This window comes from Onychomys torridus, chromosome 4, assembly GCF_903995425.1.
Source record: "Onychomys torridus chromosome 4, mOncTor1.1, whole genome shotgun sequence".
Lineage (NCBI taxonomy): Eukaryota > Metazoa > Chordata > Mammalia > Rodentia > Cricetidae > Onychomys > Onychomys torridus.
Window position 1 is genome coordinate 9,593,679 of NC_050446.1, and position 26,894 is coordinate 9,620,572.

At 46.2% G+C, this 26,894-nt stretch overlaps 1 protein-coding gene across 1 annotated transcript in view; it reads right to left on the bottom strand.

Moving 5' to 3' along the window:
* Positions 1–6,993: 6,993 nt before the first annotated feature.
* The window catches only part of LOC118582775 (mediator of RNA polymerase II transcription subunit 27), a 68,582-nt gene continuing 48,681 nt past the window's right edge, over positions 6,994–26,894 (bottom strand). The window contains exon 3 of the mRNA XM_036185872.1: positions 6,994–7,128. Within this exon, the coding sequence (XP_036041765.1) occupies positions 6,994–7,128 (135 nt within the window). The remainder of the gene's footprint in view (positions 7,129–26,894) is intronic.

Here is a 26,894-nt window from a genome sequence, read left to right on the forward strand (position 1 = left end):
ACACCACTCCTCCCCCACTCAGGACATGAAACCTCCATCTGTCTGATGTCCAGTGGGGTTTTCTTACACGGGTGCTGGAGACTTGAGCTCAGTTCCCCCTGCCCGTGCAGCAGCACTCCCCAGCCTGTGTAAACTGTTTCTGAGGGAGGCTGGTGCTCCTATCCAGTCTTGGAGGAGAAAGACAGAAGTCCCGAGTCAGAAGCTCTGGCGTGACGTGTGTTAATAACTGAGCTCAGCGGCAACAGTTATTGGAAACTGATCTCCTCCTTATTAATATGGTCCCGCAATGGAGAGAAAAGATTTCTCCATGTTCTAGAATGCAAACAATGTTTTAATCTTTAATTATATTCTCAATTTCAGCTCTTCTGGAGAACTGCAGCCACCTAGGCCTAGGATTATTTCTTTATTACACAGCCTCTCTGTGGTATTTAATGAATATTGTTACTTAATGCTCGCCAATGGGGGAAAGAAGGACTTCGTGGATTTCTACCCAAGTTTTGAAGACTTTTCCCCAAACTCGGCAAACTTTCATCTGCATGCCTCTCTCCTCTGTGGGACATCAGTACAGGCCAAACACTCTTTCTGCCACATCCCAGCTCAGGCTGAGCCTGCTGCATGCTGGGAAAAGCCTCCCTGACAGAGGGACTGAGCCAGCCTCTACTGGCTGTGGCTTTGCTCAGGTCAAGCTGAACTCAGCTCCGATGAAAGGAGATACATAGTTCTACTCAAGCTCCTGTTGTGAGCAAGGCCAATGGACTTAATATAAATTAATCACCACATAACCACAGTCTGCCCTCAACAAAATAGTCTCAGTAGTGTAGAAAAAAAAAAAAAACAACAGTCCAAAACACCACTACCTCCCCCCACCCCACCACCACCACAAGGATGCAAGCTCATGGTCACCAGAGCCGACTTTCCAGTAGAGCTGCAAAATGTTGGATTTCATGCCCACAGAGGAGGACAAAGAGGGAAAACCAAACCAAACCTCTGTTTTAAAAAGGTCCTAAAATCAGAGAACGTGGCAACAGACAGTAAGCCATGGAACAGCCTCCCTACACAAGCACTATGCTGCTGGTGATACATCAGTGACTCCAGGACACAATACCACTACCTTGCTCCTGTGATCCCTGGTGTTTCCACACTAAACAAAAGACAATGTGAGCCTTTTAGAACAAACCATGTAGACCTGTGAGTGGGTGATCATGGGAGCCAGACACATAGTGGTAGCTGGAGACACACCTCATTTGACTCAACTCCAGAGCAAAATCAGTGGCATACAGAGAGGCAGTCTGTGTTCAAGTACAGAATTGAGAATGGTACCATTATCCCCCTGCCCTGAGTCGATGGCACATCTTTCTAGCAACTGCATAGCACATGTTTGCCATTGGTGATGCTAGTGCTCAAACACACACAGTGTGAAGATGGCTCCCGTGAGGGTCTCAGATAATACTGAAAACACACAACATGTTGAGGAAGGACCACCAGGAGGCTCAAAGGACATCAAAGAACACCATTCAGCATCAAAATGGGGTGAGGCGCTGATCCACACAACGTGAGTGAATCTCAAAAGCTACATGGTGAGTAAATGGGAAACAGACAGCACATTCTGCACTCCATTTGTGTGATGTTCTAGAGACAGAGACCACACAGGGGTTACAGAGACAAGACATGAACTCTGAGAACTTGGCTGTAAAGTGGAGCTGTATGACGTGGATGATGGCAGGGAAGTGGTGTTCAGAGACAGAGTTCCTCCAGGAGATGGGTTTGAACAAGCGTGCTTTGTCTACTAACAAGAACTAACTGAGGAAAGGAAACACTGTCATACAGACTGGAAAAGGAAGACCAATGGGGAAACAGGGCAGGGCAGGCAACAAGTGGAGAATGGCTTGTTCCTCTCCAAGGAGCGCCCCAATGGAATGGAGCTTGGATTTAGCAGGTGGGAGCTTTGCATGAAGAAAACATGGTGAAAAGATGCTGCTGGCCCAGCCTGCAGGGGAGAATGGTAGTATTTTCAAAAAGAACCTTTCAGAGGAACTAGTTTTCCCTCAAATCTAAATAAGGCCAAGGCATGCTGAACTGGAGCTAAGAGATCTCTGGCCACTGAAAGCTGATGTGTCATTAGCTGTGAGGCCATAGTGTTGTGGATCCTCAGCCTGACCATATGGATCCAAACTAGCATCCCAGGTTAACAGAGAAGTATACTCAAAAGTGCTATCAGGAGAGAGCACAATATAGCTACTCCTGACATATTAAATACAGGTCTCCAGAACATGACTCAAAAACTAACCAGATGAGACAGCTATTCTAGAAGCTAACTTCAATCCAATGGGAGTCAAAGGCCCGGCAATGTTTCCCCAGCAACAGGGAGATAGCCTCTGTCGAGATGGACAGCACCCTTCCACCAGAGATATCACTTAGGAGGAACACTCTGGACAGCTGCAGAGAGGGTGCTTAGCAGTTCCGTGGGAACATTTTTAATCTTTTTATAAGCTTCTTTAGGGGTTCGGGGGGGAGAGGACTCTTTAATCCCAGCACTCACTCATCCTATGGAACACAGGAGCAATCACGTCTGCAGGTGACTACTGTTCACGCCACTGCATCTGAAACACATTCTACAACAGTTCCACATTCCTGTTTATGGTGTCTGCACAGCTCAACAGGGCCAGTGCAGAGGGTGTAAGAGGAAGCAACCCCAGGAAGCCCCTGGTGCTTTCTTCACCAGTTAAAACCCACCCTAGCCTTAGAAACCTGGAAGTGTAGCAAAGCTGGTAGGAGGGAAATCTGATGAGACTTCATGAGATCCTTAAGTGGATCTCCTCCAGCACCTGACATGGGGACTCTCTCACTCAGGGACCTGTCTACAAAAACCTACCCTCTCCTTAAGGAGTACCAAGAACAAATCAAAGTCCAATTCCACAAAAGTCCAACCTGGGGAACCACTGAGTTTAATGGGCTTCAGAGTATGGATGCCCCAAAGCAGCCATGCCACAGGAAAGTCTCATCCAGTATGGATGATGACTTCTAGAACACAGTTAACTTCTATAGTACACTCTAGCAATTTCATACCATGAGGTCAAATGCAATTAGGGCAGAATTACATGCAAACAGCCAGGAGGTATAGAAGAGAAACTCCAGAACCTCAGGTGAGGGGTCAGTGACATCCATCCCCTTCTTCTGTGAGGGAATGTCAACAGTCAACAAGCCTGATTGAGAAGAGTCTCCTCCTATGCTCGGAGGAGAGCACTCTACAAAGCACCCTTACTGGGATCACAGACCTTGTCCATCACAGGACTTGGCACACACTCTTACGATGCCTATGACTTACTTGACCCCATCTCTAGTCTCCTGAAAGTCACCTCAGTCCTCCCTGAAGCTCCTGCTCAATGCACAGACTGGGCCTGAGTAAACAGACCTGACGGGAACTAGTCTTAGCCACCCTTCCCTACAGTGTCTCCACTGGCAACTAGGTGCTTTTCAATCTTGTCCACAAGTTCCTTGAATGTTTTCTTTCATAAACGACAGTCTGTGCCTTCCTATTGAGTGTCATTCAGACTCAGTGACTCATTTCTAATGAAGAGAATGATGGACAACAGATAATCTGAGGCTAAGTTGGAAAAGGACAACCTCCTCCTGGCTCAGCCTCTTTGATGGCTGCTTTTGGAGAACCCAGTGCCATACCCAAGGACACTCGAGAAGCCTATGATGCAGGAAACAAATACAACCTCCTGTCACCAGCCAACACCAGCTTGCCTGCAGCTGGACTCTCTCCCAGTGTTCTAATGAGACACCAACCAAGGCACAGTCAGAGGGATCAGCTGGGGTCACTGAGTAGCCTTGGTGGAACAGTTCCTGACCTCAGCTGAGCCCTTAATGACTATGGCCCTAGCCAATGTCCCAGTAGAACATACTAGAAGACTGAGTCAGATCTACCCAGACAAGCCACTCTCAGAAGGATGACAGGACAGAGAATGCCTCTTATTGCTAATAATAACACTATGTCCAGGAGCAACTTATCTAGCAGCAATAGGTAAACAATACATTTGAGGATGTTGGGGGGGGGGATAGATAGTTAATATAGCAACCTTAGTGAATCTGGGTGTTTTATAGGGGGGCTCAGGAATTTTTTCTCTTTTTGTTTTGTTTGTTTGTTGTTTTTTGTTTTTTCAAGACAGGGTTTCTCTGCGTAACAGCTCTGGCTGTCCTGGAACTCACTCTGTAAACCAGGCTGGCATTGAACTCACAGAGATCCATCTGTCTCTGCCTCCTGAGTGCTGGGATTAAGGGAATGCATCAATACTACCCAGCTATTGGGAATTTTCTTAATGACAAAGTGAACTTATGGTGATAATGTGTTTATAGTAAAAATGTTTTAATTAGGACTCTTCTGTAGGATGGTACAACTGACACTATTAATATGTAGGTTTGAATACTCAGAGACCCTACCATGCTGCCGTCTCTCATCAGCTGCCTTCACAATACACTAGCACAAGAAAGAGGAAACTATCTCAATTTGGTCCCCTTTGGAAAGTTTTATTTGCAAAAATGATCATACGTGTGTGCTGGAAAAAAAAATGTCTGAACAATATCCACCAAACCTTAAAAGGGGCTTCTTGGGATGGCATAATATATTTGTTATCTTTGGTTTTTCTTTACATGTACATATACATCTATTACTTACAACTTTTTTTTTTAAAGTTTTTAAAGAGACATTGCTAACTCCAGTAGGCCATCATCTATGCTGTACCCTGTTTCTAGCCAACATCAAACACAATGAAGAGCTGTGTGGGAGTCTGGATATAGATCCTGCCTACGAGGCAGTAGCTCTATGAAGGGATTCCAGGAGGCTGAGAGTCCCAGAGCTCAGAGATGTGAAAGAGGAGTGGTCGATCTCCGCAGGAAATGGCTCCAGCGGACAGGAAATCATTCCACTGTTGTATTCTTAGGACACTGTAACCACTTCTCACTTTGAAACCAAGTATTTTGAGTGATCTATTATAAATGTATGATGACAGTTGTGAATACTCCTCTCGCTTTCCCTTTGGCATCTGAACAGTGTCTGTTGATTGCCTTGGTGCTTAAAATAGCTTCTAAGTGTCCTCATAATAGCATGTCACCTGTAAACAGGTTTCAAGCCAATGCAAATTAACAAATGGTGAACAGATGGACCAAGAACTGACTTTTGTCAGGAGAGAGTTAGCAACAAACACTTTTTGGCTTTGGTCTTATGGGACCATTAGAAAGTCTTTCACTTCTTGCCAAACATCTTGCCTCAGTAGACAATCCATGCAGGGAAATGACAGATTACAAGGCCCATCAGACTTTGGGGAGCTGTGTGCTGAGATATGCAGAGTCACCGAGTCAACATGATGCAACAACAGAGTAACACTCTGCAAGAAGCTTTCTGCCTCTCAAGTCAGCGTCTTTTCAAAGACCACAGCACATGTATATGCATGCAGCATGCGAAAACAACTGCAGAGACCGCCGCTTGCTGGTGCTCATCTTGTCTGCAGATGCAGACTGTGAGAGGGTCGGCAGAACATGGAGACAGCTGTGGACGGATGCCAGTGACCTTCCCCAGCCCTTCTCTTTCCTTAAGGCTGTGCCATAAGCCATCGACAGCTGAATCCTTGTTTGGCCACTCTATTTAAGTACGTCTCTCCTCCCACATTTTATTCCTATTTATTCTTTTCCCAGCATTAATTATAACTAACCGGAAACTATGGTGTTGGGGGCTATCTTGCTCGTAATTACAGCTTCAAGAACTGGAACCCTGCTTGGTACATAGTAGGCACAAGTATTTGCTAACCAGACAAAATCAGTGAGCTTTTGAGTAAAGGTGAACATGCACATCTTGTATGCAAAGGATCCTTCGAGCAGTCAATGTAAAGATGCAGCTCATAGCCAAGGACAGGAACAAAGGAGAGGATAAAGGATGATGTCGTGGGGAACATCGGAGGCCCACACACCACACGCAGTCTCTGAGGAGTGTGCACACTGGGAGAGAACCTACCAGCGAGGCCTTTTAGCCTGCAGCTTGCTAGCCAAGTTGGTAAACCAACTGAGGTAACAAATATACTGAGCAGAAAAAAATACTTTTTTTTTTTTTTGCTGGTCTAGGGAAATAACTCAGTTGAAAAAGCACATTCTTAGCAGACACAAGGCCTTGGGTCCAATCCCCCTGTACATACTTGTGTTCATGTGTGCTTGAACACACACATAGAAATAGTACAAATGGCAGCATAGGATTTCATTTCTATAAAGTTCAAGGATTGGCAAATTGTGTTTTTTGTTCTCAGAGGTTTTTACCTTTGTTTTGTTTTGTTTTTGAGGCAGGATCTTACTATATAGCCCAAGGTAGCCTTAAACAGAGATCCTCCTGCTTCAGCCTCCCACGTGCTGGGACTCGCAGGCACATGCCACCATACCAGGCTAAAATGAACTACTTGAAGAAATGGAAACAATATTCAGCATAGGGTTAAAGGCAGCTTGGGTACAGACTGGGAGTCTCAAGACTCTCCTAGGGTTTTGGAATTGGTAGCTACAGGGCTGTCCACAGGAGAGGAAAAGCACCATGTGGTTTGCTGTGCTTATTATCCTGCTAGTGAGGGAACACAGGTGACCCGGGGAAAGCAGTGGCCAGCCCAGATCGGACACTACCCCAGCTTAAGCATGTCTTCTAGGCCCGGCTCACCAGAATGTACTCAGCAGGCCAGCTCTCCTAGTGTGCTGCCAGCCTCTGGACCAGGCTGAGGAAACGGTAAGTTACAAGGCATCTAAAACCCCCAGCTGCAAAGTCAGACACTAGACATGTCAACCAGGAACTGTGTCATGGCTGCTCCAGAAAAACCTTAGGCAAGTTATGCTTTCTAATCCTGCTAGAGTCCTGTTAAAAAGGAAGACACTATTTAGAAGGAAAACAAAACCTTCCTACCAACTCCAAGCGAGCACAAAGCAATGTTCACCCAGGTGGAAAGCCCTCCACAAACCCTTCACTTACTGAGGTGGTAGAACCAGAGTGGTTGGCTGGGCCTTGGGTCTCCGCTTGGCTGACACACCCATCTGATTTGCAGAGCGCTTCAAGGATTGCTGATTCAAAAGGCCAGATGCAAGACCTGCGTGGTACTGCAGCTGCACAGACAGGAGAGAAAGAACATTCCATAAGTGCAGGCCAGCAGGCATTGAACTTCAATCCCAGGTTCCTCTGTCGCTGTACACATTTTAAGTTATTTCACAGACTGCTGCCAACATTCTGCTGCAAGGCATTTGTTCCTAAGGTGATAATTAGATGAAGGCAAAAAGAAGCAGAGTTGTTCATCATGGCAATAAAGCACCAATGAAAACTGAACACAACTGAAAGTGGCTAAAATCAAAGGGTTCCACAGCTCCACTGCACTGTGCGCTCTGAACACTGGCAGAACTGGGGAGATGTGGCTGTGAATATCACCCAGGCGATTCATGGGGTGATCTGAAAGCCTGTGTTGTGTTACTAATAAGATCTGGACAATTTTCCCAAGGACTAATAAGTTAATTCTGGGAACTCTTGCTTGTAATGAAAACGCTAAAACTGATCCTGAACTGTGGTAAGCCAGGACTTCAATTCGACTGGTCACACAGGCTCAAGTTGGAATTTTCTCAGGAATCACTTTTTCCATAGGTGAGGGTGTCAGTTTCAGGTTACAAGCCAGCTCAGGACTCAATCTGATAACAACCTATACAAACAGACCCTGGCCCTGGAGGGAATGGCAGAGGCAGTAATTTCACCAAATAGTGAGGCAGAAAGGAAGCAGCATGTATGATGTGGGCTCAGGGCCAGCATCCTTTGCTTTATTCCTGGACAAACTGCTAAGCTTGAGGTTACCTAAGAGATCATTTTACTCACTGTAGTATTTTGACTTCTCTAGGAGGAGAGAATTGGCACTGCCTAGTTCTAACCCAAACAACTTAGTATAGAAACCACCTTCTAACTTCTAGTTTGTATAAAGTGCAATGCACACATTTTGAAGGATACCATTTGATGGGTTTAGACCAGTAGTTCTCAACCTGGGGCTGGGGGGTAGGTCACATGACCCTTTCACAAGGGTCACCTAAGACCACTGGAAAATACAGATATTTACATTACAATTCATAAGAATAGCAAAATTACTGTTATGAAATAGCAATGAAAAGAATTTTATGGTGAGGGGTCACCACATCATGAGGAACTGTATAAAAGGGTCCCAGGAAAGGTTGAGAACCATTTTTCTTTCTTCTTTCTTTTTCTTTTGGTTTTTTTGAGACAGGGTTTCTCTGTAGCTTTGGAGGCTGTCCTGGACTAGCTCTGCAGACCAGGCTGGCCTCGAACTCACAGAGATCCACTTGCCTCTGCCTCCCGAGTGCTGGGATTATAGGCGTGCGCCCAGCAAGAACCATTTTTCTAGACAAAGGCATAGATCTGTGTGACTAACACTCCACTCAAGACACACACACACACAAAACTTCCCAACATTGCAGAAAGCTCCTTAGTGCCCCAGTCAGATCCCCAATTTTGGCCATCCCAACATCTGGATTGAAAACAGATTCCCCAGTCTCACACACTGCCAAATGAAGCACAGCTCTGTGATATGTGACAGTAACCTCCTTCTGCTTTCAGTTTAGACTCTAAGAATTGCCATCAATCTCTCTACAATAAAATTATCCTTGACAGGTAGGTATCCCAATCCTGAACAGACATAAACATTTGGATGTGCAAATGCTAAGAATCTGGACCAATATCATTTTTTAACAAACAATATGCTTCTTCCTCTCCTCTCAAATGCAGCAAGGTCTTTCAAATATATATTTAGAATTAACTAAACATACAAATAGTAACTCATTCTGAATCAATTTCTTCCCAATTGTTTTTCCAAGGCATGGATTTTCTTTGCTGAGTCAGCTGCATTACAGCTTGTGGTAATGAAATGGTGACCACCATATATAAAGGGCTGGGCCAGGATGTAAAGGGCAATAATGCTCTGAAAAACAAATAGCCTCACCTAAGGCCACTGGGCTGCACACAGAAAAAAACAAAGACGATTGAAATGATCTGCTCCTTGCAAGTGGCTATAAAAGAGAAACTAGCTACCCGGTGACTGAATAAGGTGGAAATGGCTGTGTCTAGAGCATCTACACTGCTTCTTAACAGACACTTGATTTACCTGGTAGATCTGCTGGGGAGCCTATGGCCACCCCACATAGGACAAAGACAGATGGCTTTCATAATAAAACTGGAGCTCTTCTCAGGGTAGGGAGGAGGGCCTTGGTTTGGCTCTAACAACTCATCTTAGACCAATGAATTTTGCTCAGATTTGGTTTTCTCCTACAGATTCCTGAAATGGGAAATCAATGGGAGCAAGGGACAGCACAAGTTTGAAAGACAATGTTTCAAATGTCAGCTGCTTGGGCTTCGATCTTCCCCACCAGAATCTGCAGTGAGAGCAATAAGCACAGGCCTTTCTGGAATAGAGGAAGAGACAGCTTGGCAGGCCCCTCCTGGCCTAAGGAACCCTCTCTGCCTTTGGCTCTCCATCTTCTTTGTCCATGCAAACTCAGCTGATCCAGCCCTGCTGACTCTTTTCAAGGCAGAGTCCTGCTAACTATGCAGAGTGGCAAGGGGATTCTGCCCACCTGGCATTGTTTGGATCATTTGCTCAAACAAATGAAAACCAAAACAGCAGAGCTGCACTGACCGCTGTCTGTCTTTCACAGGAGTCCTGTGAAGCTCCTCCGTCATGGTAGCTCTCAGCATGCAGTGCAGCTCCACAAGCTCATGTAGGTGGAAGGACTTTCCTTCTTCCAAAACAAACCTGCCCTTGCAAGCTGACTCAGAATGATTAAGTGACATTTGTTAATCATATATAAGATCCCGGTTTCCAGGAACATGGCTCCAACTGTCAAGATCTATAAGGGGCCATTAAATATTAACTGAACTACCTTTATAATGGGCAAAAAGGTCAAAGTTAATAAAAACTGACAGGCAGCTCCTATCCAACTGGATTTATACATTATTTAAGCACCAAACACTTCATTCCACGGAACACTGTTTAGATCTGAAAAGACTCTTGGAAAATGTCTACCCACCCTACAGTTCTGAAGCAGAAGGGGGCTCAGAGCAAATCCACATACATCATTAGGAACATATTCTGCCACAAAACGCTGCCATAAATTTTCAGTTATAGGTTTTGTAATGTTTTCCATAAAAACATATTTCAATAAGCATACTCCCTTCCAAATGTCTGTGACACATTAAGAGCTCCGTCTCAGAAAAGCCACTTGTCAAAGTTCTAATGTGATGTCTCCATGCAGGGTCATTTCTCCACTAACAAGGAGGAGCATGAATGAGGTAGAAAATGAAACAGCCTGGCCTTGTCCCTTTCACATCTACACCTGTGATGAGAGCCTTATGCTACATGTGGGGTCTTCATGTACCATGGAGCTGCCAGCCCCACAGACATGGCAGCTCAGTCTGTTCTCTGGGGTTGAGGTTACTCCAGCTATGGCTTCACTGTGTGTTAATTTCAGCCTTCTACCTTCTATGAATAACCTAGGATCATTCAGCTTCTATGAATAACCTAGAAACTATTCAGCTCTCAACCTAAAGCCCCGTCTAATCAATGATATCTGCTAATTGTTTCTATATCTGGGAAAATTTCAACAACTCATCATCATTACCTGAGGAAAGACCAAGCAGAATTAGGGAAACCTTGATGGCAACTATGTAAATGCTGCTGAGGCTCACTTCCTTGGGGGAAGCTCAGGAGAGGTCCATGAGACTGAGAGCCTGAACAAGCAGCCTCTGAAGAGACTGCTCTGGGGTTTTACTCCCAGGAGAGCCTGTGGCTGTACATCCCACTCCCCGAGGGTACTTGACTGCAGCATAAAAAGTGGTAAGGCAAGACCACCTCTCCTAATATTTGTACAACAAGCGCTCCTTGAGGAGGCAGAAAGACCCTTAGTAACTAGGATCCCACCCAAGTCCAACCTGAGAGCCAATGTGTTTATTGGGCTCACAAGCATACGCAGCGTATGTGACCTGAAAGCTGCTACGCCTCTGAAGACTCTCACCTCAGCAGGGATGATGTCAGGCCTATAGCTGTAGAGGTGGAATCCCCCTTTCAATTAACCTTCCATGCTGCATCTGCTCCCTAGATCATGGGGCCATGTGCAATTCAGGCAGAATTACATACAGTGGGCTGAGAGGTGTGGGAAGGAGCAGCCAGAATCCCGGGGGAGGGTCCAATGACTCCCCCCCCCCTTTTTATGAGGCAATATCAACAGCCACTTGTGCGTAGTCACAGCGGTTCTGATAAAACTGAAGACTGTAACACTCAGAGGACAGCACTGTGGGGCTCACTCGAACCTTGTCCTCTGGGCCGCCTAGGTCTCACAGAACCTTCTTTGGTCAAAGTCCTGTGGGCTTGAGTATGTTCTGAGGTACAACACATACTGAAAGGATTTTGTAACAATATTCTGATGGCTTCTACCGTCTCCAAAATAAGGAAAATGTTTTGCAATGGACCAAAAATGAGAAGGATATGCCTTGGTCTGCTCACATTCAATGCACAAATTAAGCTAAGGCCGCTGGGGTCCAAGGCCACAGCATTTCTCCAAGCAGCGTCTTTCTACCCGTACCATATGGCCTGAAGCCCACATGAAGAGAATATGACATTCAAAAACAATCTGAAAACTTAAAGCCAGATCAATCAAGCTTAGATTTTATTTTCTTCTCAAGGATTCACCCAATCATTAAACGGAGAGGCCATCTCTTGGCCTGCACAGAGGATTCATTCATTTCACAAATCATTTACCTGTACATTTCTAAGAAGACCAGCAAACATGTAAGCACTGTCAGTAATCCAACTCTGAGGAATGGGCTAGAATGAAGCTCTAATGTGTAGCTACCCTAGACAAGAGGCCCTGAGGGAGAGGCAGGGAGATGGAAGAACAGGGAGCCCCATAGTCCCCTCTGGCTGGCTGTCACTCTGGCCTTTCTCCAAGCACACAACTGTTTCTGATTTTTTTTTTTTTTTTGAGCTGAGGCTCGAACCCTAGGCCTTGTGTTTGCTAGGCAAGTGCTCTAACCCCTGAGCTAAATCCCCAACCCTCAAGCACACAACTGTTATTGTCCTGAGATTTGGACTCAGGAAAGGCAGTCCCTTGCCATTTCTTGGTTCAAGACACAGTTCTCACCCAGGGACTTCTCTTGAAGAAATACTATGTATGCTGTCAGTTCCCCCATTTTACCCATGTCCAGGACCACTCACTACACATAGGGGCTGCTGGTGCATCTGTCAGTGGACAAGAAGATGGGCCATTTAGTGAGATGACTATGGCCTGGCCTGGACTGGCACTGTTACGAATCTGGAGAACAGACACCATTCTTCCTGAAGACGATGGGACTCAATGAGAAAGCAAGAGTCCCTGCCACACTTCGAAAACATCACTGGCCCAAAAATGCGTCAACAAACAAACAAATGAACGAAGGAATGAATAAATAAATCTCTCCAAAATAGCAGCGAACACACCAAAAGCCAGAGCCACAATCTGAGCACCTGCTTTAGACCCAGTGTACCCCTGAGTCAACTGCCACCTCACACAGCTGGGACGCGTGCCTGCAACGTGGGTGTGCAGAGCTGAACTGAGGTTTCATAGTCCTATTCCCCAAACTGTTACATTCCAACTGGAACCGAAAGCCAGGAACACTTCATCACAGCTCTGAGCTGCAAAGACCTTTGGCCCTCATTACCGCAGCAGCTTAGCTTCCTGCTAATGAGACGGCACAGCATCACTGTGAAGCGCAGCTCCTTCTGAGCCTAACTCAGGCAGAGAGCAGGGAAGTTTGCTTGGCATCGTCTGCGCCAACGAAACAACTACAGAAAAGTACCAGAAATCTAATTGTTGTGCTTGGGTTTCAATCTAGATACCAGACAATGGCATTAGCGTCAGTCGACCTTTTATCTCACAGCACTCCTTTCCAACAGCCCTTTTTTTTTTTAAAGCCATTGAGTTGAGCTTTTATAGGTAAATAATCTTTTTACTTGGTCAAAACAGCATCAATAAACCATAAGAAGGAGGCCTCCAATTTACTTGCCTATTTGTTCTCCACCAGGCAGCTGGGGCTCAGGCCCTCCAATTACTCTGAAAGCAAGCCCTGAAGCAGGGTGTGCTTCTTGTTCCACTGTGGCATTGTGTGTGACGTGCTAACTGCCATTTGGGTTTCTTTCCGACGTATTAATGCACGGACCTGCTCTACTAGTACCTCCTGGAGCTCACGCCTTTATTAACAGGCCATTCTCCCTTTCTCCTATTTACACCACAGCTGTATGCAAGCAATCAGACTTCAAAATGCCAATCAGTGAGGGGAGAAATACTCATGTAGTTGAACATTCAGGAACAAAACAAAGTGAACACAGCTCAAACTAAAAGTAGAGCCATCATGGGGATAGCATCTGTCCACAAAGGAAGGGAGGCAGGACAAGGTGTCTCCCTGAGTGTCATATCAGGCTTTCAATCCAGGTGCCACACAGGGGTCACAACAAGCTGTGTGGTGAATGGACTGATGTTTTTGTCACTCTACACTGCTGAAGTAACTTCAGCACTTGGACATTAGGTGAGGAGTGACAGTAGATGAGTCACCAAAGGGGATTCCTGTGAAAGGACTGCTGCTTGGACAAGAGTACATCAAGCAGAGGCCAGCACACATGGCAGGCCATCCTCACTGGACACCCAATCTGCAGGGACCTAGATTTTGGCCTCTGCGGCCTCTAAAACTAAGAAACGTATGTTGTCTAGGCCATTCATTGAATTATAGTTTTGACAGCAGCTTGAACTACAATGACACATCGCCTCCCAAGATGCAGCCAGAAGTATAAATAGTATAAACAACATTGAGAGTGCAGTATTGAGAACATTACACAAGTAACCCAAGAGCAATGACAGAGTGAGATGGTACCCTCCACAGAACAGCATGGTGGGCCTGTGTGTCCATGATCCTCTTGGAGGGGCAGCATGGTGGGCCTGTGTGTCCATGATCCTCTTGGAGGGGCAGCATGGTGGGTCTGTGTTCCTCTGGGGGGGGGGCGGGGAGCACGGTGGCCTGGGTGCCCACGGTCCTCTTGAAGGAGGAAGTCCATTATGCTTTCAGCAGCAGCTATGCTTACACTACCCCAGAATAGCTACTTGTTTACATCTGACACTTCTGTACCCAATAAAGCACAATGTGCATTTCCCCTTCTTTGTTACTCACCAATGATAGAAGCAGTTGGGAAGAATGAAGCACCTAGAATTACTTCTGTGCTGCCAGAAATGGAAAGTACTGGTTTCTGGTCAACAGTCTACAAAGCAAGGCCAGAATTATGCCTCCGGTTTCTTCAACACTGAAACACTACGATACTATGAAGATTTCTCTGGCTGACAAGATGGTTTAACACATAAAGGTGCCTTCCACCAAAACCTGATGACCTGAGTTGATTCCTGAAACCCACATGGTCAAAGGAAAGAAGTGACCCCTGCAACTCATCCTTTGGCCTGCGAGTACATGCATGTGTATGTGCACACACATGTATGCATGCATGCAGATAAATAAAATAATAATAAATATTCCTCTATTAAAAAACAATGAGTCTGGCTTCCTACTGCAAAAATCCATGCTTGTGAATTAAAGTTCACTTGTGATAGAACCGATTCACTGCTCTTCAAGTCTCCGGTCAGAGCTAGTTGGGGGGCTGGGTTAGCCTTGACAGATCCTCCAATACGAACTGACAGATGGAACTTCAACTGAGAAATGAGTAAAATGGGAACCCGGGCACCTCTGTATCCCAAGTCCCAGACACTAAGCCTCAGCACTAGCTACCTGACAAGTTCTATAAACTAGGAACCATGAGCTCTAAAAGATTACCAATCTAATGAAAATAAGAATGTGATTAGATCATTATAAATTTCTTCTCTCACAGGTAGTCAGAGAAGGGATGGCTCCTTGGGAGAGAAAAATGAGTCTTATACAGTTGCTGCTGCGTTAAGATTTCACTGCAGAAATTATTGAACTCTTCCTGCTTCCCAGTCGTGAAACACTTGCTTCTGAGGTAAGTGCCAATTCAACACCGTGACTCACAATTCCCTTGCTTTCCCCATTAACCAGTAGTCTGCTGGCGGGGGTGGGGGTGGGAGCAAATGACTGCCAGCCAGGGGCTTGACCTACCTTTTCCCAGCCTTTGCTTACCAGAGGAAGAAGGCGGGGAAGAGGGCGGGACCGTGCAGAGAAAACTTCATGAGCTGGAGTGGGCTCAGTGGTACAACATGTGCTTCCCATGCATGATGCCCTGGATACAGCCACAGTACATAGGGGCAAGAGGGCATACATGGAAAAGGAAGGAGCTATATAACCACTGACTCGCAAAGACCTATGATGTCAGAACAGGCAGAGAGCACAAATGGAAGGATAGCTAGATAGCCCCTTAGTCTGGAGGCCCGCAAGACCTCTAAAGCCCCTTTTTAATCGATCCTTTTGATAGCAGCATCATCTCTTTGAGATAAAGGGATCGTGGGGCTGTGGCTGAGGTTATGAGAAGGTTATGATGTCCTCTGCACTCAGTCATGCAACAGCAAAGGCAGAGCTTGGCAGTGTGGCCTCATGGGCAGGAGACAGAGCCCTACAGTCAGATAGCTAGCTCCACACCAAGGATTCTGAGTTTCTCCTCTCTCCGCCTGTATTTATCAGCTCACAGTGAACAGTAATGTTTATCTAGAGGGATCCAGAGCTGTCTTTATGTTGACTGAACACTCCCTATGTGGACTTCACAGTTTCTTGCTTCTCAGTTCTGTAGAAAGTGGCAGTGCCAGAGGAAGAAGGCCAGAATGCCTAAGGATGAAGTGGTGTGATGTGGACAGGGTCTCACGCTCGGCACTCTGCAAACAGGTAGAAATTGAAACTTCTCTCCATGTCTGCAGAGGGTCCATGATTAGGCTCAAGCAGAGTCCATCCCCTGCAAAGAGAAAGAGCCTAGAGCTGCCCAAGGAAGGCCTCTCCTCAGAGACGCTGTGTCAATCAATACTGTCACCTAACCACCCACAGAGGACAGCAGACTGGAGAGTGCAAGAAGAGAAAGAGGCACCTGTCAGCTGCAGAGAAGGAAACAGCTTAGACTTCTCCTCCCACTTGGAGGAAGACAGTCCGGCAGGCAGAGACACCTCCTGGCCCGTTTGAGTGAACCTCTCACTAACAAGAAGGATGACTATGTGGGGCCTCAGACACCCTGGAGCACACTAAATGAAAGGCAACCTGAGGATCAGTTGGGAAGTGCCTTCTAATAGACTGTCCACATTGTTCTTTTTACTCTGCACTCAACCTAAATGCCTGGCCTGTTAGCTCAGCTTTGATGAGTTAAGCCACCAAGCAGGATCACAAAGATCTCAGTGGGGCAAGACCAGAGTCTCCTTCCACACCCCTCCCACAGGACCACTTTCTTTGTAAAGGGGTTGTTGAAGGCTTTTCACTGGCTTTGGGTTTGGTTTGGTTTGGTGGTGCCAGGGGTTGAACCCAGGGCCTTGTGCACAAGAGGCAAGTGAGTGCTGCAGCACTGAGTGGGGGGCCAGGATCACTGCTATCCACACAGAAAGAACGAGAAGAGGCAGACAGCTGTCAGCCGAGGTGCTAGAACCTTCCCACACAAAATACAGGGCTGTGATTTTTTTTTTTTTTTTCACCCTTGGAGGCAAAAATAGTCAACCAGTAGGGATGTTTTTGGTTCAAGACAAGCAACAGATCAGAGTGAATGTCATATTGACCAGTCAACAGAATCCAGGCAAAGAACAATTTTTAGATTCTGAGAATGTGGGTGTGTAGTCATCTGTCCGGGTACACGCTAAAGGCCCTCTACAGCCTGTGCCTTGTGACCACGGGCTCATCAGTCACTCCCCAAAGCCTCTTCTCTTATTGAGGTAGTGCTGCTTCTCAACACTGCTTGGTTGCTCTAGAAGAAATCTGGGCCTCCTCATCCTCAGGTCCACAGAGTTTGTGAGTGGTAAGCACATACACAGGGCCAAGCCAAAGGGCTGGCATCAAGTGTATACCTGAAACACGTTAACCATGGTTACTATTGATGGGCTGAGGTTGCTGGGCCACTACCAACAAGACTTCCGGAATGAGCCGATGACTGGAAGGCTTGCTTCAGACAAAAGAATTAGAGGACACAGATGAGTTCTGGGCCTTGGAGAAGATAAGTACACAGAACAGCTAGGCTGGGACCCAGGCCAGACCCTGATGCTAGGGTCATTTTTCTCTCTCACCAGCCTTTTCTTTTCCCTCCCTCCCTCCCTCCCTGTTTTTCCTTCCCTTCCCAATCCTATATTCCTCCCTCCCCTCCAGCTTCCTCCTCTCCCTCCCTACTGACCGCATGCTAGTCAAGCACAATACCACTGGTCCATACCCCCAGCCCAAGAAGAGCAGCTTGGATGAATGAGTGCTTCCTCTGAAGATGTGGTGCAGCACATTCCAACCATCCAATCCAATCTGCTGTGAATAAACAACCAAGCAACTGAACCACACAGTGCAGCCTGGTGGGTGGGGGTATCCATGAGGGAAGATCAAGAACAGGACTATGGTCACCTGTGCCCACCCAGAGGCAGAGAGAGCTCAGTATGGAAGGAGCCATCCTTGGGCCAGGGCTAAGAAGGTAAGAACAGGCTGCTGGGGCTGCACCACTAGTGCCCTTTACCCTCAATACCCAAATGGATAAGTTGCCATTCACATGGGCAGCTGAACAGAGACAGGCTTGCTCAAGCCGGTCCACACACCACATCTTGCCCTTCAGAAACATCTATTCTATTACTACCATGCATTAGAGCATGGAGAATTCCAACCATGTCCCATTGGCTCTGCACAGGGGACCATGTGGATGTTCAATAACAACATGCTGAGAATAGGCCTATGTATGTGACAGATGCATAACACAGGACTAAATGTGGCTAGAAACCAAAAGGAATGTTTTTTAGGTCAAGATCTGCCTCTAGTGCAAGCCCCTAAGAGCAGAGACTTCCCTAGTCTAGAACAGTAGTTAGCCTGTGGTAAAAGGGCTAAGATTAGCAGGTACACAGGTTTGTTAGTCAGACTTCCCCACCTTGAGCAGACTCCTGAGAAAGCAAGGGCAGGGGGGAAAGGCTGACTTCTGCCCATGGTAAGCCAGCTCCACACAGTGGGCCTGAAGTAAGGCAGGAGCCTTCAAGGCAGCAAAGAACAAGAGAAAAGGCAAGGAATAAGATACATCTTTCTCAGGGATGTCCCAGTGATCTACCTCCTCTAACTAGGCCACAACTGCTTCCTCCCAACCCCCAGCAATGCTATCATACTATGAATCCACCAGGATCAATCCAATGATTAATGGAATTGCCTGGCCCAATACATAAGCCTTTGGGGGCAGTTCATATCCGGAGGATAGCAAGGGCTCACTGTGAGCTAGGGTCTCATATAAGCTGGTTAACTCAAGTAATCTGCATAATGACCCTGTAAAGCAGGCACTGGTGTTGCCTCTATGTTGATGGTAGGGAAACTGAGGCACAGACAAGAATAAGGTGAAGCCTGGAACCTGGACAGCCTGGCTCCAGAGCACCTCTTCTAGAACCACTACATTCACCTTGCCATCAAGACCTCAGTACGCCCTCTCCAGGTATTTATAAAGAAGTGAGTGAGCAAGTGCTCAGCTGGTGGGGGAAAGGCAGAATGAGTGTGAAGTAAACTCCAGAGCTCTGAGAACCACCTTGGGATGTGGGTGAGGTCCTCATGAAGGGTGGGATGGGGTGGAGGCCACACCTAACGGTCCATTACTTGCTTAGGTCAGCTCAGGTTACAAGGAGCGGCCACTCTCAGGCTGCCCTGCTAGGTTTATCACTTGGGAAACAGAGACAGCACAAGAGGCAACTACAGCAGGACCTCCTGAAGATGGAACCGTGGCTTACCACAGCCTTGCATCTGTCCTGCTGGCTGCTCAGAGTCCCAGTCATTGGCTGCCTTTCCACTCTAGAACAGCCAACCCCCTTGGACTTGCATTCGCTCTTCCAGAACTCTCCCTGCTGCTGCCGAGGGAGTGCTTGAGCTGGTATATACACACCTTTCACCCACTCACTGCCTTCTGCTGTCTCACACCCAGAACAGAGGACAGGACAAGAAGCTGCCAGCACAGAGCCAGGATTCCTTCTCATAATACGAAAATGCATGAAAGTCCTCAAAGTCAAAAGCTTTCTCATCAATGTAGGCGCAGAACTCGTGTGGCAGCAAAGCCTGCCATGAACCGCTGTGAGTCTATTTAAATCTTAATCTATCTCACTTACTGTGAAGAGGCAGACATTTCTACAGCACAATATCTGATTACAAGGTATTATCTTGGATCCCGCTGGAGAAATTAGTGTAATGTGTGGTATATCAACACGCTACCTTTCTATAACATAAAATTCTAAGATCCAAACACATCCAGAATCCCATGTTTTGGAGAAGAAGCTGGAACTTGTGCCATGCTGTGGGGAGTGGGTATGCTATACATAGTACCCCTGCCAGCCTGTTTCATAGGCATCAAGACCATCCACAGGGTGCTGGCCCCCAATGCAGATTCCAGGACTCCACCTCAAATCTGCTAGATGAGAATTTCTATGAGATGCCCAGGAATTCACATCAATACTAGTGCTCCCAGGCACACTAAAACCTGAGAGCCATGATGGAACAATCTTAGGAAATATTTATGGACCCACTGATTAGTAAAGTATCTCCCCGGAAGCCATCAAAAATATGCACCTGAGCTGGTGAACTGGCTCAGCAGTGAAGGAGCTTGCTGCCAAGCTTGATGATGACTAGAATGTGGTCCTTGGAACCCGCACAGTGGAAGGAGAGAACTGACTCCTCTAAGTTGTCCTCTAACCTCCATCCACATACCAGGATGTGTGTTCACGTGTCCCAGGGTATGTGCATACATGCTCTAGGGTATACACGTCCAAATGAACAAATGCAGTAAGAATTTAATGTGTGACAGAGTTTCCCTTGGACAAGTCTCAATGAGCTCTCTTGAGCTGCAGCCCTGCCCAACTCATCACAAGGATCCAGGGGTACCGATGTGTATGTGACGTGCTTGCAGCATCTACCCTTCCAGTCAGCATCCCCTGTTTCCATGTTGCCCTTAGGGACAAGTGGAGACAGCTTTGGGAATTCTGACTCCCTCCCAGGGCTCAGCTACACATGACTAAGCAAATACAGACGTGCATTGCAAGAGTCTTCAAATAGTTAAATTTTCAATCTTTATAAAAAAGAAAATCCATCAGCTGTGATTGATAAGTGTACTTTTTAAAACTAAAGGTGAAAAAAAAAGTGAAGATTGGCAACATTTTCCCCCATATAATTTGCTTTCTTTGCCTTTTTCCACAGCACTGCACATAAATCAAAGAAATGTTAAAGAGGCCCATATATCACCAACTGGCATTTCAAAACTATTTACAAAGTCTTTAACAGACACAGGACAGAGTCCAGAAAACAAGGACCATGGAGGCTGAAATTCAGGGAGAAAATTAACTCAAACACTGACAGAGTTAATTAAGTTTACAAATAGTTCTCCAATGAGCAAATTATGATATTTAATAAGTCCTGCCTCAGTACAGCAGGGTTACAAAATGCAGAGGGGTGGGGAGACAGACAAGCCAACAAGAGTTTTCCAAACAAGAATAATGTATATTTGAGCAAGCTGCCTTTCAATGATTAAGCACAGAAATCTGGGAACAAGGCAGGGGAAATGATGTTTTAATAAGGTCTGAGATAGGCTTGTGCGCTGCATTTTACATTCCCTTGCAACAGGGGTGGAGATATGGCAAGAGCAGGGTGCAAACTGGGACTCGAGGTCCACAGGCCAATGCCCATAAGCTGGCTGAAGCAGGGAGAGATGGAGGCAGAGAAAGGTGAGCTGCCATGGCCATATCCCACACAGACAGTCCATCATTCCCCAAAGGCAGGTGACACATCAAATCAGTGGTTTGTGTTCAGGTATGCAAAGGAATTCATCTTCCATCTTATTGGAAACAGCACAAATGACTTTGGGGGTGGTGTCAGGTGGACACCACACGGAGAAGCAGACCCAACTGCACAGGCCTAAGTGTCACTGTCCCTAGCCCCACAAAGGAAAATGGCTCTAATATTAATGAAGTCTGCTTTCTTTATAAAGCTCAGCTTCCAGGACAGCCATTACCCACCATGTGCCTCTGTCCCCAACTACTACAGCCCAGAGGAGTGAACTGCCAACAGCCAAGACAGCAAGACAGATTGCTGTGAGATAAGGCTAGCCCTTGGGGAAAGGAAGAAGAAAAGGCCTTCCTCCTCTGGGTCATCCTTCATCATCTCTCCCTCCTGCTATAACAACGAATTGGGATCACCTGTATCGTCCCAGCTAGGGAGCCCAAATACATTTACTATTCTGCTTCGTTCTAATCAGACATGTGAAATGCCCAGAGACCCTTCATGGAACGCACAGGCACAGTGACATGGAAGCATGCTCTTTAAAACACACAGTCAGGATGATAAGCCTGTGTATAACACAAAGCACAATGTCTCAAATGGGAGCCAGGGGTCTCTTGACTGAACATGGTAGATAAACATGTTCAACTGCACTCCTCCCCATCATTGCTGAAATGATGGTGAATAAGTGAATACAAAGGGTCAATCCAAAAAGGGGGGGGGGGAAACCCCCAAAAACTGAAAAAAACAAACAAACAAAAAAACCAACCCAGAAACTGAGACAACAGAAAAGCTGAGTTAATCAGCTTTCTGTTTCTGTAACAAAATTCCCAGGAGAAATCGACATAATGGTTTATCTGGAGCCATGGTTTCATGGCCTATCAGTGACTGCTCCACTGCTGATGGTGTGAAGTGAGATACAACAACATAGTAATGGGAATGAACGACAGGGGAGGCAGTTCACCTCATGGCAGCAGAGGCAGCCATGAAGCAAAGAACTAGAAAGAGTCAAAAAGAGGCCTGCCTTCTGATACTTAGGTTTGCACTCAGACTAGCACTGCTCTCAGCCTTGGTCACAGAAGCTGCTTGCAGTGGATGATGGTTAATGCAGACTCTCCGAGTGCTGAGAGCAGTGACAGTTGAGTGCTCAGCCCTGAATGGGGGGGTGTCTTTATCACCCGCTTTGATGGCCCAGGACACACAGCAGCTGTGGCTAACTACCTACCTACCTACCTACACACACACACACACACACACACACACACACACACACACACACACACAGGAATAGGACTGGCTGGGAAGAAGAAGAAGAAGATTAGCAGGAGTGAGGGACAATCAGGGTGAATACAATCACAATGCATTGTATACATATATGAAATTGTAGAAAATAATGAGGGGTAGAAAGGGCCAGAGACAAGACAAGCCTCCAAGGGCATACCTACAAGGACCAAGTCCCTTCATCTGGGCTCCACATCCTGTCTCTACCACCTCTCAATAGTCTGTCAAATCATAAATCTATCAGTAAATTAATCTGTCAATGAGGTCCAAACCTTCGTGATCTGTTCGCTTCCTAAAACACTGCACTGGGGACCAAGCCTTCAACACATGAGCCCTCAGGGGTCAGTCCAGCAGATAGGAAGCAGATTCGTGGCTAGCATACGGCAGAGAGGAACTCACTGTGACCCTGCACAGTGGGGCAAGCTGGTGGTGGAGGATGGAAGAGATGAAAGCCAGCAAGCTGAACGACACACAGACTCTCTAAACATTGAGATGAGGAAGGGGTCTGGAAGGTGAGTTTAGGGGAGGGATAGAACAGGTGGATTGCTTAAATCTCTACTGAATACCCAAACCCCTACTCCCAGACACTAATCTGGAGGCTAATCCAGAGTCTCGGGAGTCATGGACAGCTGGAAAAGAGGGGGAGACAGCAATCACAGCACACTACATGGCTCAGCCACCAATAGCACTCCATGTAACATGTAAACTGACACCCATCAAAGCCAAGCCATGGGTGAATGTGATGTGTAGGAGTGAAACTCCATCTTCCACGGAGGAGCCTACATGTCATCTGAGGTAGTCTAGGCAAATTACTCAGAGAAGCACCAGCAAGACTCAAAAGAAAGGAGCTAAAAAAATGAAGACTCTGAGAAGTACCATGGAAGAGTTAGGCAGGGACCTGTGCTTCTGTGAAAAGTCTTGCAGCATTATTTTCCTGTTAAACTGTGTGCACAATTGTATTTGATGAAAACGAAAATTATATTGGGGGGAGGGGACCTAGAGCAGCAAAGTGGGTCTTAAACATGCATGCCCCACCCCACACTACAAAATGAGCTCCATCACCTGGGGACTATTAGTTTACTATAGTAACACTTAATTTTATTTCAAGCTTTACTGCCTCAGTTGAAGGTTTTTACAATAGCAGATGCCTTCCCTCCCACACATCAATTAATTTGCAAATTCACTCAGGTTGTGAGATAATGAGGCACTGAGAGCCTTCTCTAGCATGAGGGAGAACTGAGTGTTTCATCAGATGTGGATGGGCTGGGTGCAGCACTGAGCTTTCAGGTGCTCTAAGGAACTGGGCACAAGCGAAGAGCTCTCTTGGTGTCCCTAGCCTGAGGCCCTCCCGTGGCTACAAATAATGATGAAAAATGATGGGGAAATTCTTGAGATACATGAGATGTCTTTCGCCCCGTGGAAAAACGTCAGGTTTTGAGGCTTCTTTTTATAGGTTCATATTTGATGTTTGTTGAGAAACTAAACTTTTTGCAAAGAAAGAATGTGGCCTTGAAATTCAGCTTAGGTGAAATTTGGCAAGCTGCTGATCAAGCCCACACATCTGAGGTTTTTTTCCTTCATTCTGAAAGAGCTGAACCAAAGTAACCAATGTTTCAAAACACAGTAGTCAAGAGTCACGCCACATGTGCCCTGCCAAAGATCTGTCTGTCTTTCTTTTCACTTGGATCTTTTTTTTTCCACCTAAACGAGAGGATGAACATAAGACAGGCTTTCATGCTCAATATGCCCATGCCATTTTATGACAAAACCCGCCAGCAACTGCAGGCCTTTCTTTACTACATGCGCAGTGCATGACCTCAGGAGGCAAGGCCCTCCAAGCACCAATGTCCATCTCATGGGACCTCAGCCCTCAGGAAGGGAGGCTCTTCTCCACCTCACCTGCTTGCCTCGACCGTCCTCTCTCCCAGGACCCTGTGGTCAAGCTGTCCTCTCTCCTCCTGAGGTGTGCCTGGCTCTACACTCCCTGCCTCTCCTGTCCTAGCTATAATAAAGTGTCTGCCTGTGAGTAAGCATTTCAGAAGGCCTCCTGCTTGGAGAATCCGCCTTCCCAACAAATTAAATAGGCGCCTACAACAGCCTGCCAGTGAACAACAACATATTTTCTTCAAAACTGGTTGAGGCCAGAAGTAAAATCTCACTAAAACATTTTTCATTCCCCACCAGCTAAAGGCAGTCTCATGCTCCCAAACACACTGTCTATTAAGGATGCCTGCCATAGGCTCTGGATCTTGAAGACAACAATTTTCTTTACACAATTATGAAAGCAATCCGAAGTTCCCCTGACATTTTCTGACCCGGCATTGTCTGTAAAGGGCACAGGTTAACAATGTTTAAGAAAAGATCACATACAATATATAAATCATGAAGGTCCCCAAGACACTGTGGTCTGGGGCTTCCTCTTCAATACCACCTCAGCAAGGGAAGAGGCGCTTTTCTTTTCACTTGTACTCGACACATCCATGGACTCGTACAGCCATTCAAATGCCAACAAAGACAGTTTGGGATCTACAATCATTTGACATTTTTTTTCCTAAGGAAATTTAAACCCAAAAAAGTTGAGTAAATTTAGAGTCTTGTGAAGTACCACCCGCCTCCTCTTCTCCTCCCCTAAAAAGGGCAAGAAAATTCATCATCAAAGGTCGCCCCCTGTGGAATGTCATCAGAGCGTGGTATTTCCACGCATGTATTTGTGTACACGAATCTCCAACTGTGCCAGGCTCTCCACCATCACCCTCACAGGCAGGGGCGGAGACTGGACAAGGGGCCAGCAGCTTTCCCTAGCAGTTCTGTGGCTGTTTCTCCTCCACTTCTGTCATTATAACCCAGGTTCCTGGTGTTCTGGGTGATCCTCTGGCTCTACTCAACACACAGGGAAAAGAAAGGGAGACTTCTCTCCTTGCTCAACTGTCCTAACTCAAGAACCCAAGGACATTCACACTTGCTGATTAAAAATGCACTGTTTTTTATTTCAAAACTTAAACCACAGCACATTTCCTCCTTTAAAAATTTTATGGCATCCACACTTTCAATTTGAGACTTTTCATTCATGGTAGGTGAGCCTCTTATGTTCTATATTAAATGCAAGGCATGTGTGATCAGTACTATTAATAATATAACAGTGCCAATCTCAGAAGCAGCACACGGCACCAGCATGCAGCCCCACGTGAATAGACATGAAATCATGAGTACAACAGTAACCTTTATTAAATATATGGGAATAGAGGATGCAGCTTACTGCCCTGCCCATCACAAGCTCAAATCAGGAGGAATTTTTCCTTTCTTTTCCCAAGGTACAACGTGTCATTAGCTCTCATAAATATAAACAGAACTGAGGCAGAAAACAAGTGATTACCTTTATTAGAATCAAGGGGAAAACACAGAAGAGCTTAAGTATTTGTGAACATGGAAAGACTGCGAATTCATCAAAGCACATCAGACACAAGAATTTAAGGTCACCAAGGTTACCTGTGATGGCAAAAAAACCATCTGTTTTCACCTTGTAGGAACTGTTTTCTTCACAAGCCCTGCCCTTGACTTTGATGCCACCCCAACGTTCTTGCCCAAAGACAAAGGGCAACTTGGAAAATGTTCTCTAAAGATTTGTGCAGGGAAGTCACAAGGCCCACCTCACTGCTAGTCAGAAAGCTCAAAACAGGTATCTGATGGGAAAATGAATCTCAGAATGACAGCTTGGGTTTTTAGACACATTACATAAAGGCACTTAACTGTACCTCATGTGTCCCCAACAATGTCATGTACTAAACTTAGAAACAGTCCCCAGTTGGCACAAAGTTGATTTAAGTAGAGACTTTGGCCATGCATTGGCTGTGACCTCTCCTCTCCTGCTAGGCACAGGTCAATGAGATGAAGGCTCAAGGTAGGAAGACGTAACAAAGGCCTCTGTTAGAACATCAAACACATCGAACTGTCATAGGTAGGAAGTGGGCTCTGTTTGTGCTCATGTCAACTCTTAGAATGATCTGTGATGATGGCCCAGTTCATCCACAGTGTAATACACTGTGGTGTGCATGTGCACACACAGTTACACAGTCACCTCAGAAGAGAAGTATATGAAATGGTGCATCAAGACTGCTGGCTTAGCACTACAGGTATCTTTGGAGGGGCAATAGTGGTACCAACACATTTGGGTAACCAACAGCTGTCTAACTGGACGTAAGACTTGCTCAACAGGGGAGGATTCATGACTGGTACTGTAAACCCAGCCAACGACCTGTGACTAGTGAGGTCATGGACTGTAGAGGAAAACCTACTACTGTCACTTTCCTAAATCAGTATCATTCCAACTGCACTCTAAGTGCTTACCCCATAACTCATCAAAGAAGCTTGTCTTTGCAACAGATGGAGACTGTTTCAGAAAACTACTATTGGTCAAAATGCAGAGAACATGGGGTGTCCAGCCCCAGCTGATACATCTATAGCACAACCCACATACCTAAGGCTCAGGGAAGACTGTGTAGAAAGATTTTAAGAATCAGAGGACCAGGACACCTGCTATGAGACTGTGTCTTCTGAAGGGGACATAGAGCCTCACCCATGAAATCTTAACAGTATAGTTGCCTAAACCAGACCTGCAAAATGA